The sequence below is a fragment of the Lemur catta genome, chromosome 1, assembly GCF_020740605.2.
Source record: "Lemur catta isolate mLemCat1 chromosome 1, mLemCat1.pri, whole genome shotgun sequence".
NCBI classification, from domain to species: Eukaryota; Metazoa; Chordata; class Mammalia; order Primates; family Lemuridae; genus Lemur; species Lemur catta.
Genome location: NC_059128.1, coordinates 8,389,485 through 8,403,493, shown reverse-complemented (window position 1 = coordinate 8,403,493; position 14,009 = coordinate 8,389,485). Strand labels below are relative to the sequence as shown.

Here is a 14,009-nt window from a genome sequence, read left to right as displayed (position 1 = left end):
CCCTCTAAGCTTTTAAGAAATTGCAAACTTTACAGTGTCCTCTAGGAAGCCTTCTATCAGATTTGGACCCACAGCACATCCTTCACACATAGCTATTTAGATCACAGCTCCCGTAACACTCTCCTGTGTTTCCTCATTTCCCCTTCCTGGACTGCACGCCCCCGACAGAGAGACTTGTGTCTCATCATCTCTCTCTGTGTCTAGCACAGTGGTGTCACATAACAGGCACTGACAGTCGATAAGCAGAGGACAGGTGAGTGACTCACATGGAAGGATTGCCAAAGCACAGGCTCACCATAAAGCCTGGTGTGAACACCACGCCAGGTGCCAAGTGCTGAGCCAGCCCTGCCCCTCCTGTGAGAAGCCACTTCCCAGGCCAATTCCTGAGCTTCTGAAGCCCTAGAAAGTATAAACAGTACTGAGAGTCACAGTAGATTATAATCTGAATTTACAGAATAATCTATTGTGACGCTCAGTAGATTATAATCCCCACCCAAAAAGGTTTCTCTTCGGAAGCATCACTATGTTAAGAATACCAGGGATAAAGGACAGAAAGATGCTGTATCTCAGACACACTGACAACTATGCCCCAAAACTCAGTGGTACAAATGCAGCTTACTGCTTCTTTGGGCATATTACAGGACAAAGAAACAAAAGAGTATAAATCCACATCTTGGCCTAAACTGCATTTAAATAATGAAGGTATGAAATGAAGAATTTCCTCAGGAAATGCTCTTCCTTTACTTTATTCTCTACCAGCATTCTCTTATCTTCTTATAAGGTAAAAGAAAACTATTGCCTTAAATAAAGTATATATATATGATATATGACCTGTAAATATAAGTTTCACATAATTTTACTACATTTCTTTATTGATATTTTAGTCTAAGCACCATCTTGACACCATTAATACTATAAAACACTGGATGGTACTTCTAATATTAAGAAAGAAAAAAATACTTAATATATTTAAAGACATATATCACCATGATTCTGTGTCCATGAGCCTGAAATACCACAGACACTCATTAAATATTTGATTTATAAAACCAGTTAGAATTATTTTTTTATATTCTATATTAAAGGACTTTTGACATAGAAAAAATTCTCCTGTACCTGAAATAGTCTTTCTAAAAAGAGCCGGTTGACCAAAGCACTACAGGAATAAACTGCTATTTTAAATGTATGAAGTAAAGGCAGAGTTGGTTATAACTCCTGCTCAAAGAAAAAGATTCAAAAAAAAAAGACAAAAGGACAGTATTGAGACATTTAGTAAAACTCAAATGGGGTATGAGGATTACATAGTAGTAGGTATCCATATTAGCGTCCTGATTCTGATGGTTGAATTATAGCTATATAGAATGTCCTTGTTGGTGAGAAAGTTACAATGCCCGTTTAACAAACTACCCAGATTAACAGATAATCTAATTCCCTGATTTAAGCAATTAACTGCCCAATCACCCTCAACTGGCACAATGACTGATGTCCCCCATGTGCTAACTGCATGCTGCTGGTAGACTGCTCTCTATAGAGTTCTCACCTGAGAACTTCTGCTCCTATCAGTTGAGTTAGATATTTTATATATTCACCAAGGATCAATTGTGTTTGGCATCAAATCTGCTTTTATTTGTTACCGTAAGTATAGTTTAATTAAACGCTATGCTGACTAATTTCAAGTATGCAGAATGAGGTAAAAAAAGAATCTTAAAAACTTATTAAGGATTCTGTACTTTGATCACGTTGAAAATGTATTTTTTTTTATTCCACCTTAAAGAAATTGGAACTAAAAACTGAAGGCAATGCCTTCGGGTATATATCTTATGCAAAAAAGACAAAGTGGAATTGCAATCAGTGGCTCATACTCAAAGAAAAGGCCTTGCTGGGCGCAGTGGCTTATGCCTGCAATCACAACAACTTGGGAGGCTGAAGCGGGAAGACTGCTTGAACCCAGGAATTCAAGACGAGCCTGGGCAAGATAGTGAGACCCCATCCCTTAAAAAATAAATTAGCCAGATGTGGTGGCATGCATCTGTAGTCCCAGCTACCCAGGAGGCTAAGGCAGGAGGATCACTTGAGCCCAGGAGTTCAAGGCTGCAGTGAACTATGATCACACAACTGTACTCCAGAGTGGGCAACAGAGCAAGACCCTGTCTCTGAAAAAACAAACAAAGAAAAGGCTTTGTCCTATATTTAGAAATGCAGTGAATGAATATACATTTATAAGTTGAATGTTTAAGGTATGTATTACTGGTCTTGATGTCCTGATTTAACCAAAAGCAATCTGCTCAATCAATACAGAATAAGCCAAGCCCTTCTGACCTCTGGGCTGGGCCTTGAAGGAGTCATTTCATTTCCCTCCATCTTAGCCTTGCACATGCAATAGCTCTTAGCAGACATCCTTCAACTATAAAATAAGGGGAGAAGCCTAGAGATTAGCAGTTTCCAAACTTCAGATCATGTATAAACAAATCCCAACAGCTAAAAACAATTCGTGAACCCCTCTAATGTGAATTTATATGAATTTGGGTGCTACTATTTACCATGTAGATTATAAAACAAATATAAAAAACATAAATTTTAAAGGAGTTTTTTTTTTTTTAACTTAAATAGCAGTGCTAACATTTTCTTCTTATACTCTAATGGACTGTCTTGTGAATGTCATTTTTAAGACCACTGAACTAATGTGGACCCTAAGATCCTTCCTGGAACTTAATTTTCTAAGACCAATGGTCAATGGCAATCAGTTAAGGAATAAAGGGCCAGGGATATCTGATACCAAGAAAACCTACATCAGAAACACAGTTTGAAGTTTTTGAAGACTAGTGGAAATCAGAATAACTTGTTTACATGTGGGAAGCTGGTGATGACAAACACTAGGACTTCTTTTTCTAGGAAACCCAAATGACCATCCTTCAGGTATACTATAGAAGAAATCCCTTCAGTGGGTGGGAATTACAATAAAGGACAATTACTAAGTGCCTACTATATGGCAGATCTGTTCTCAGATTCTCCAAGTGTTCTGTCATTTAATCCTCCCAACAACCGTTTGAGGCAGAACCAATATCATCTCCATTTTACGGGTAAGGAAACTGACGCTTATAGAGCCTAGGTCAACTGTCCAAGGTCATCAGAGTCTAGGACCTAGAATTCCATTTATTTCAACATATTTGTTTGGTATATATGTTGAGGGCTATTTAAATATAATAAATTTAAATTTTTATACACAAGTTTGTAAGTCAGAGTTTAGAATTCCAACAAAATACCTTTTTGAATGCTGAGGAAAGCTGTTCCTTGTACAATGACTCTAGGATTCTGATTCTACCCCAGTATCTGCTAGCCCTCTGCACAAGTATCCCCTAACTTTTCATGTCACTGAACGTGTAGAAAAGATAGCATTTGCTCGGTACCCTGCAGTAGGCTGACAGGGGGCAGTCAGCCAACCTGAGGGCTGAGGAAATAAGTATCTCACATGCCAGTAACTGGGCACCAGACACACTGGTTAGGAAACCGTACTAACAACAGCACATCACAATGGTAACAGTACCATAGTCACCATTAACACCATACAAAGTACACTGAGATGGTAGATGGTATTTACAGCAAGGGGAAAAAAGGAGAAGAAGGAAACAGGGAGGCAGCTAGAGAGAAAATGATTCCAAAGATGCAAATAACTGTGTTTAAACTTACCTATTATAAAGCTTCTCATAAAAGTTCTTATTAGGTAGTGTTATATGAATATTTGGTAGCGTAAGTTCCAGCACATAGTGAGAATTGCTGATTGCTTTATCCTGAAACTCTGTCATTTCTACAGGGTCTCCTGGCATCACCATCTAAAACATAGTTTAGTGCAAAAAATGGCATCAAATAACTATTTTATGTTTAAAATAGTAGTAGCATCTTCTTCACATATCTATAGGACTTGGTATGTGAACAAATAAATAAGCATGTAACATTTAACTGAGGAAAATATGCATCAAGGAAAACATATTGTTCAATCTTGGAGTTAAAAACCTACCAGGAATGACATACAAAGCATTTTGTAAAAGATAAAAAATTAAAAGCATTCCTATATGACAGAGGACAATAGTGCTCCTCTGTTGCTTGCTCACACTTTTATCTTACCTGTTCATTTTCAAACATTACTCTACGAGAAGAAAAAGGAGAGGGGGCTGGTCTTCTTAGATCACAAACATCTTTCAGGGAATGAGCACCTCCTTCCTCCTCTTCCTGGTAGTGACCATCATTCTCTTCTTCCTCAGCTGTTATTCTCTCCAAAATGGAATGCATGGCTGGTGGATTTATTTTCAGTACAATTCTGATAGCAACAACAATAAAAAAAAGACCAAGATGTAAGTGTAAACAACAAAACTTTCACTTTTGTGCAAATTAATACAAAGACTACAGACTGAATCTTAATGATAGGATTAAACTTCTCTACAAAGTCTAATTATATCTAACATAACCCACGTATGAATGTGTTGTAAACTTAACAGTATGGAACTAAAACAAGTACATAAAAGAAGGATATTAACATTTCACACTTGGCTACTGAAAATCTGACCTTTTGAAGGCAAAAAGATTATTTTGAAATTTCATTAACAGCCAGCAAACTTTACTTAAGAATTCTGTAATAGTTATCATTAAACCAAACCCTCTCACATACAGTCTGTTCTGCTTTAATGGAATACATGCCTACGTAAGAAACCCCATGCTATATAAATTGTTCAAATGGAAAAAACACAAACTGATTTAGGGAATGGCTTTAGAACTGCAAAAACAAATTTATTTTTTCCTCCAGGAATTTCAACAGAAAAGGGCTTGTGTTACTGTTTTGTAGCCACAAACTTAAATACCACTGAGTTAATGCAGCCTTTGACTTGACTACAAAAGCTAATGAGCTTTTGCTCCAGAGAAATCCCATTCTTTCCTAAATCTGTAGGACATCACTAAGCACAGGCTTTTTATTCTCCTTTTATCACCATATCAACCCACTCTTATGATGAGGCATGGAACCCTCAAACAAAATAGCTATGTTGCATCTATAATAATTTTTTTCCTAAGTAGGTGGTGTCAATTGGTTCTAGTAAACTATAACAAACTGTTTCCTAATTTATGGAAGTCCTAATGTAAATGGTACTTCCAAATTACTTAATTGAAGTAGATCCAATTTTTATGATGAAAACTTGTGCCCTAAACACATGCTCATTATCAGGCACGTACTTACAATGCCTGTCCTAAGACTCTGATAGGTCTAATACACAGTACAGAGGAGGTGTAAAAAGAAGGCAGGCAGGAAAATGCACAAAAAGGATCATTTCAATTCTTTGAGAGTCTACAAATAGTGTTAAATAGAATATCGAATCATTATATCAAGCAAAATAAGTTCTTTTAAATATTAATATGATTCAAGCCTACTATCAGGCTAATGTAATTTAAAGAAGGATTCCTCCTGCCTAAGAAATCCTGGAATAGTGGATCTCAAAGTCCGGGGGCATATTGAAATCACCTGGTATCATTTTTAAAATACACTGATGCCCAGGCCCTATCTCAGAATCTTAGAGTAGGGCACAAGAATCAGTATTTTGTAAAAGCTCCCCAGATTTGAAAAACCCTGTCCTAAAGCAATAACTGATTGTAACATTCATTTGACAAGTAAATGGTGCCTTATATCTCTTCTACTGTAGACTTGAAGTGTTTTTAAAATGGTAAATGATTATTTTGCCCTCTATTTAGACTATGTAACTTGAGATCAAAAAATAAATTTTATACTTCCTTCTCTTAACATATAGATTTCATAGAGTAGTGATCAACAGTTTTTTTTATTTGACTTGTCCATCTTCCTCTGGGTTCTCTCATCAAGGCTGAATATTTTTAGCTTAAATTTAATGCCAAAATGTTGGTTAAAGGATGATACTTTAAATCCCATTAAGCCTATATATTTGCTTCCTCACCGTGGCCAGTCAAAGTCATCCGATGACGTTGTATCTCCATCTACTCCACTAGACACATGGAAAAACTTTATAGATGGTTCTCCTTTATCTTCCTGGAATGACCCTAATAAAACAAGACTGATTTACTGAAAAGCATTTCTTCTCAAGTGCTAAAAAAAAAGATCCTCTCAATCAGTAACAAAATGCAGCATTAAGTTCTACAGCATTTATTCATTTGTTCCTATTTCATGTGTACATGTGGTAGACAGGATGAGCAAATAAAGATGCTGTTTTGTGTTCAAACTCAAATTCTGAAGTACCAATGTTTAATGTATAAGATGCATCATCATAACATAGTAAATAATGCAGTTACTACATACTGAGTGCTATTAATTATTTCTTCATAAAAGAAATGTTTAGGCCGGGCGCGGTGGTTCACGCCTATAATCCTAGCCCTCTGGGAGGCTGAGGCGGGCGGATCGCTTGAGCTCAGGAGTTCAAGACCAGCCTGAGCAAAAGTGAGACCCCTGTCTCTACTAAAAAATAGAAAGAAATTAGCTGGACAACTAAAAACATATATACATAAAACTTAGCCAGGCATGGTGGCGCATGCCTGTGGTCCCAGCTACCAGCTACTTGGGAGGCTAAGGCAGTAGGATTGCTTGAGCCCAGGAGTTTGAGGTTGCTGTGAGTTAGGCTGATGCCATAGCACTCCAGCCCAGGCAACAGAGTGAGACTCTGTCTCAAAAAGAAAAGAAAAGTTTATGCAATTAATCTACCACTCACCCTGACTCACCCTGAGCTCCTATCCAATCCAAGGGTACCATCTCATCAAATGGCTCTAAGAAATATAAATAACCACATTTCTTAAATGTGTATTTTGTAGCAAGCACTGTAAGAATTACCTCTAGCCAAAATAACTCTATCCATGTTTTTTCATTCCATTTTACAAATGAATAAGGGACAATCAGATCTAAAGGCCCTTTCAAGAAGTCTTAATTGGCCGGGCGCAGTGGCTCACGCCTGTAATCCTAAGCACTCTGAGAGGCCGAGGCGGGTGGATCGCTCGAGGTCAGGAGCTTGAGACCAGCCTCAGCAAGAGCGAGGCCCCTGTCTCTACTAAAAGTAGAAAGAAATTATCTGGCCAACTAGAATATATATAGAAAAAATTAGCCGGGCATGGTGGCGCATGCCTGTAGTCCCAGCTACTCGGGAGGCTGAGGCAATAGGATCCCTTAAGCCCAGGAGTTTGAGGTTGCTGTGAGCTAGGCTGACGCCATGGCACTCACTCTAGCCAGGGCAACAAAGTGACACTCTGTCTCAAAAAAAAAAAGAAGTCTTACTTGGCAAAAGTCAATTGTAAATCTCTCTTAAGATATGTAAAACTCTTAACAAGGGAAGGGACACTCCTGCAGCCTGTTCCCACAGTGGGAGTGGAGGCAGGAGCAGGAGTGGGGCAGTGGAGTGTGGTCCAGAGGGAGGGTGGCAGAGACAGGTGGTTTAGGAACCACAAGATGAAAGATCTTCCAGCATTCTTCACAGACTTGCTTCAATGTAAGTTTATATGTATATACGTGTGTGTGTATGTGTACATATAATTTTTTTCCCCTTCATTAACGGAAAAGTAATGCAGAAAAACCTAAAACAGGGTTTACAAAGTAAAACTTTGCACCAAAAAAAGGAAAGTAATACAGAAGAACACAAAACAGGTTTTAGAAAGAAAAGTCATGAGATGAGTTAGTACAATGGTTGAAAGCTCAAGCTCTCATGTCAAACTTGGGTTTGAATCTTGATTCTGCCATTTACTACAACATGATCTTGGAAGATACGTCCTTCTAAGTCCATGGATTACCTCATCTATTAAATTATAATTAGAAAAAATAAGCATATGGTGATTACGATGATTGAAGGGAACAAGATGTGTGTGAACTGCTTGGCACAGTACCTAACATACAGGGCTCTCAATACATTCTATTACAAGCCCTACAACAAATAAGTGATAGGCGGGAATAAAAGTGTAGACTAAAGCACTGCATTCCCGAATAGAAAATAAGTATTTTAACAAAGTGACTAAATCATCATCCTTAATAATTTTTTAAATGACTTATATCACATATCTACATACAATATGGGGGAAAAAGTTGTTGCTCTTGTTTCCTAACATAAGGGTCTTTAATTTTACTATATTGTGGGGCTGTCAGATACTCCTGTGATGTAAGTTTCAGCAGCAGCTGTTTGCATCTAGCCTGGCTCTTTCACAGGCACACTGTCTTACCAACCAGTTCTCTAAAGGTAAGTTCCAATTTCATTTGCTCTGGAGTTGATCCTCCTATAAATTCAGTCTTAAATTCTAGATCTGTGAATGCTAAATGAAGGATCTCCTTCTGAAGTGACTTCTTAAACCACGGTCCTCTTTCTTGATCTGATCGAAGATCAGGTATTGGGAAGCGAACAGAAAGGTTTAATGCTGGTGTGGCAACTTGTACTGATATCCGACAATTTGCAGGGTTATGTGAATCATCTAGAAATACTTCAGTGAAAGCCTTGTGCTAAAACATAAAACATCAAAAATATGCCAAAATATTAAATTCAGTAAGTAAACACAAATGACATTCGTATTCAACATTACAGTATGTATAATCACTATTTCCCCACTCAATATAATGCATTAAAATACAATTCAAATTAACTACTACCATACTAGTTTCGTGTAATGAAATTTTATCATGCAACAATTATTGGCAAAAGTGAAAACTGCTGCAAAAGTTAAACCCTGACATATTATACAAAAACAAAAATAAATAAAGATAAAAACTGAACCAAAGTGAAGACAAAGGTGCTTCAGATGCATATATATCTTACTATTAATATAAACTGAAAAAGAAGTATATAAATCAGCCTATTGACAAATTCAATATGGTTAAAAATCACTATAGTGTCCAACATTTAATCTGAAGGATTTATCTACCATCTGCTACTTTAAAGACAATGTGAAATCAGATGATTTATGCCAAATACAAAAGCCTCTCTCTAACTCATCTTTGTATTTCCAGGACTAACCCCAGAGCCTGGCACATCATAGGTTCTAAATAAATATGCACTAAATGACTCACCCTGAGCTCCTACCCAATCCAAGGGTATGATCTCATCAAATGGCTCTAAGAAACCACAATGTATGTACCATTTACTCAAAGCCATGTTACAATGAAAGGGTCAAAGAGCATGCCATTCAAATAGACACCTATTTCTAATTTTTCTCTACAATATATTCAAACTAATAAAGCTCTAGTCCACTGAAAGTGGACTCCTCAATTTCTTGAATCAGTCTCTAACCTCTTAAATTAGAAAGCTCCCTTCTTATACTAGACTTGGGTTTTTAACAAAGCTATTCTGTCTCTCCTATTTGACTTTCTAATGCTAACCCTCACTCTTAAGCAAAAATAAAGAGATTAAATCATCATCCCAATACATCTATAGCTAACAGCAAATATAGAGACTAGCCCACAATAACATAAAATAATTAGCAACTGCTGACAATAAAAAAAAAAAGAATGCTAATTTTAATGTGAATACTCACCACTAAGGGAGAAGAAAGTAAGCAGAAAAATAAAATATCTTTTTCCTTTTCTTTTTAACTAAAGTTGTCTCTGTCTGGTTCTGGTCTTACAGCACCCAAATTCCAGCCCTAAAATTCCTAATAAACTTCTTGCAAATCTGGCTTATTTAATTTGCTTAGAAAAGACCTCAGGCACCAGATCTAAGTAAAAGTGATATAATGTGATGCTCAATAGATTATTTTCAAAAGCATATGTATCCTATATTGTTTGGGCTACGTCTTTTAGGTGTGTCAAGTAGTTTATTGAATGTGTAAATAGATAAAATTTTATGAAGATACTATAATCACAGTTTATAAAATTCAGATAAACACAGAAAAATAAAGGAAAGCTAATTCTACTATAACACAATCAAAGTTAGCAAATGACATATTTCTATCCATTCTTTTTATATATATCAATTTTATTTGCATAGTTATCACAAAAGTTTATGTGGAATAATATATTTTACTTTTTCATCTAATACTTCTTGATGAGCCTTCTTCATGTTGCTATACCATCTTCATGACCATCATTTAAAATGACTGCATAATTTCATTCAGTATATTATCGAAAGTCACTTAGCTAGTCTACTACCAAGACATAAAATATGTCCCCACTTTTTCATTATTACAAATAATGTGGTTTTAATAATATATAGTTTATTAAGAATACTTAAGCCCAGAAATTATTCCAATAAACCTCTTAGCTAACTATATTATGATTAGTATTTGCAACTTTTTGAATACTTACCAGACTAATATGCTTATTATATGAAGTATACATGTGGGATGCCATCATCTCTACTGTAGTAAGTTTCTGTGGTTGAAGCAAGGAATTTAACCTGTCCACAATACTGATATCCAGTTCACAACATACTGGACTTAATTTAATTTGTAATTCTGCCTTCTGAGGAACTGAACTAAGTCTTGCTTGAGTACCCTTAAAAAAAAAAAAAAAAAAGGAGGGGATTAATGTGATCACTAAAAATAATATGAAACTAGGTTAAAACCTTACACTTGTGACAATATATATCAAATGAAAATTTCCAGGTAGTCCCAATAAATTGGATATGGTTAAAAAAAGGAAAAGAGGCCGGGTGCAGTGGCTCATGCCTGATATCCTACCACTCTGGGAGGCCGAGGCGGGCGGATCGTTCAAGGTCAGGAGTTCGAGACCAGCCTGAGCAAAAGTGAGACCCCCATCTCTACTAAAAATAGAAAGAAATTATCTGGACAGCTAAAAGTATATATAGAAAAAAATTAGCCAGGCATGATGGCACATGCCTGTAGTCCCAGCTACTCGGGAGGCTGAGGCAGTAGGATCGCTTGAGCCTAGGAGTTTGAGGTTGCTGTGAGCTAGGCAGACACCACGGCACTCTAGCCCGGGCAACAGAGCGAGACTCTGTCTCAAAAAAAAAGGAAAAGAAAATTTACAGTTGGTAATTACACAAACAGATCTCTTACCTGGGATCCCCTATTCTCAGAATGCTTATAATGAAGCTGAAGACACACAGGGGGATGGGAATCCGTTCCTTCTTTGGAAAGGAACATTAAAAGCTTAAAAATAAAGATGAAAATAAATTAAATATAAGATAAGCTATAATTAATCACAAATTAATACAGGTGACAATATAATAGAGAAAAGAGCTTTTTGAAGTCAGAAAAGCTGGCTTTAAATTTCATTTTTGTTACTTACTAGCAATGTGAATCTTAGACAAGTTAGTTAACTTCTATGATACTTAGTATCTCATCTGCAAAACGTAGATGAGGATTCAAATAAATTAACACCCAAGAAAGTGCTTTAAAATTAAAACATATATAAGGGCAAAGTACTAGTAATAAATGTTATTTTGACAGTTTTTAAAAGTTTTTCTAGGTTACTTTTATATTAGGAAAGAAAATAAGATAACAGTAAATGAATACAAGACATTTCACTTGGCCGGGCGCAGTGGGTCACGCCTATAATCCTAGCACTTTGGGAGGCCGAGGCAGGAGGATCATTTAAGCTCAGGAGTTTGAGACCAGCCTGAGCAAGAGCGAGACCCTGTCTCTACTAAAAAATAGAAGGAAATTATATGGACAACTAAAAATATATATAGAAAAAATTAGCCGGGCACAGTGGCACATGCCTGTAGCCCCAGCTACTCGGGTGGTTGAGGCAGGAGGATCGCTTGAGCCCAGGAGTTTGAGGTTGCTGTGAGCTAGGCTGATGCCACGGCACTCTAGCCTGGGCAACAGAGTGAGACTCTGTCTCAAAAAAAAAAAAGACATTTCACTCGTCTTGAAAAGTGCTTAGCAAACACCAAGCATTCAATAAATATTAATATTTATTCAATAATAGAATTCTTCTGAAATGAAGAGTGTTATGAAAATGAGTGAAATGAAGTCATCTGTCTCTAACCTGTCTGCCACTCCTAACAAGTCAAGTCTAAAGTTCTAACAGATTCATAATGGCTTCGAATGTCATACTTTAAAATCTGTTTCAAAAGAACACAAATGCAAAAAAAAAAAAAAAAGACAATACACCTCCTCCTATATAACTTCCTATATATTTCTTAAGAAAACTATTATTCATACAATTATTAAAAAGATAGATTTAAAGAATAAATCTAAACGAAAAATACCCAATATTTACCTCTGTATAGTGAGGAGGAATAGAATGAAAATCAGTTGGGAATAGGCACTCCAAAAACTCCATTTGCCCAATGGACATATCAGTACTAAAGTATCGGGAAGCTGATCTTTGTCTTTGTTCATAGGACACTTTGATGCCAGTACCTATAAATCTATTATAAAAAATACAGCATTTAAGAGTATTCACACTTCTAAATTAAACAATGTATCATTACAATAGTAAACAGATGTTAACATATAACCATTATTCATCTGACAAGTTCAAATTGTTAGCAATAACTAATATTCCTAAGGATATTAAATAATGCTTCAAATTTCCCATTCCCTGACATAAAATAAAGAAATCAGTTTTGTTGATGGGAAATTTTCCAGGATATATTTATTTCCCAATACTGCTGTTCCTTCTTCCACATTTTAAAATTTACACTGCAGTGGATAAAATCTTACAAATCTGTAAAATATATGAAATAGCTTCTGAGAATTATCTAAAAACATCATGCAATATTTTAAAAATCTCAGTCAGCCAGGCTCAAATGAAGTCTACCTCTAGTTTCTGTGGCTCATGTTATACTTTCTACTGGCCGATATTTGAAACCTTGGCAAAAATGGGAAGGGAAAAAAATTGTTTTTACAGTTTAATTATAAATATTATGGTCCTAACTTGCAGGGTTCTTTTACTAGGTGTCAAAACTACTTTGCATATCAATTTTAATACTTCAAAAACATTAAAAAGATAAAAGCTCCAAGTATTTTCTAAGTATTAATATGTGCTAAATCCTTGTATAAAATATCATTCAATAATTTATAGATCACTTTCATGTTAATAAAGAGAGCTTGTACATTAACAATACTATACGTACACATTCAATTATCTCCTCAACCCATGAAAGGATCACTATTAGGACAGTTTTGATTTTTTTTTAAAGCAGAAGTTGAAAATGTAGCATCTAATCTGAGAGTCAGCCTTGGTGTTATTTCCCACCCCATGGCCAGTGGCAAATGGACCATTTCCAAGTTGCTTCTCATTAGTTCATTCTACTCTCACCACCATTGTCATCTCTGCTAATGCCAGTGATGGTAAGAACTGTTCTCATCACTGTAATGGTGTCAATAGGAATGATGGCAAAAGGTGGCCTAAGAAACCTGACAAGAGGAGGACAGGGAGCTAAAGAGATAATTTAGAAAACTACAGATTATCTAGATCTTATATCTACATTGTTCTGCATACCAAATAACCTGAATGAGAGATTCTGCACTAAACATTTTTGCAGCATTGCAAAAAAACTTCATTCATTTCACTCATTTACAAATAAAATGTGAATGAGAAAGACAGATGTTAATAGGTAGGTAAAGGGATACAAAAGTCCACATTTGGTTCTTTTTCAAAGATCATTAACAAATATGAGTTTACCTAAGGTGATCATGTGAGCAAGCTTCTGCAAATACTGCTCGGAAAGACTTAAAATCTTCTGTTGAAAATCTTGCTGGATCAATCTTTTCTATACAAGTAAAGAAAGTTATCGCCATAGGTGTCAACGGATTAAGGTTCAGTGACGTTTCAGGTGGAGACAGAGGATCAATGTGAAGCACAGAGATTGAAAAGGTTCCCACAGCTAGTCTAAAAATAAGTTCAGGCCTGGATTCATCCACTGAAACAGATCTAGACGGGAGTGCTGAAATACATGTGTTAAAATTATACACTTAAAATACTTAAAAACAATCTCTTATATCAAAATTATAAAACATGTACTCATTTATTAGCTTTAAAAAACAGTTATCCCATGACAGTTTGAATGATATTAAACAATTAATTTAAGTAAAATAAAATATGCTGTTATCTTGCTGTATCT

At 36.0% G+C, this 14,009-nt stretch overlaps 1 protein-coding gene across 2 annotated transcripts in view; it reads right to left on the bottom strand.

The window, feature by feature from the left end:
• ATG2B (autophagy related 2B) overlaps positions 1-14,009 on the bottom strand; it is a 72,855-nt gene that overhangs the window by 33,066 nt on the left and 25,780 nt on the right. For both annotated transcript variants that reach the window (XM_045561248.1, XM_045561257.1), the window contains exons 11-18: positions 13,571-13,832; positions 12,161-12,311; positions 10,990-11,082; positions 10,277-10,465; positions 8,206-8,479; positions 5,952-6,054; positions 4,123-4,315; positions 3,688-3,830 (exon numbers count right to left, since the gene is read on the bottom strand). In XM_045561248.1, the coding sequence (XP_045417204.1) occupies positions 3,688-3,830; positions 4,123-4,315; positions 5,952-6,054; positions 8,206-8,479; positions 10,277-10,465; positions 10,990-11,082; positions 12,161-12,311; positions 13,571-13,832 (1,408 nt within the window). The remainder of the gene's footprint in view (positions 1-3,687; positions 3,831-4,122; positions 4,316-5,951; positions 6,055-8,205; positions 8,480-10,276; positions 10,466-10,989; positions 11,083-12,160; positions 12,312-13,570; positions 13,833-14,009) is intronic.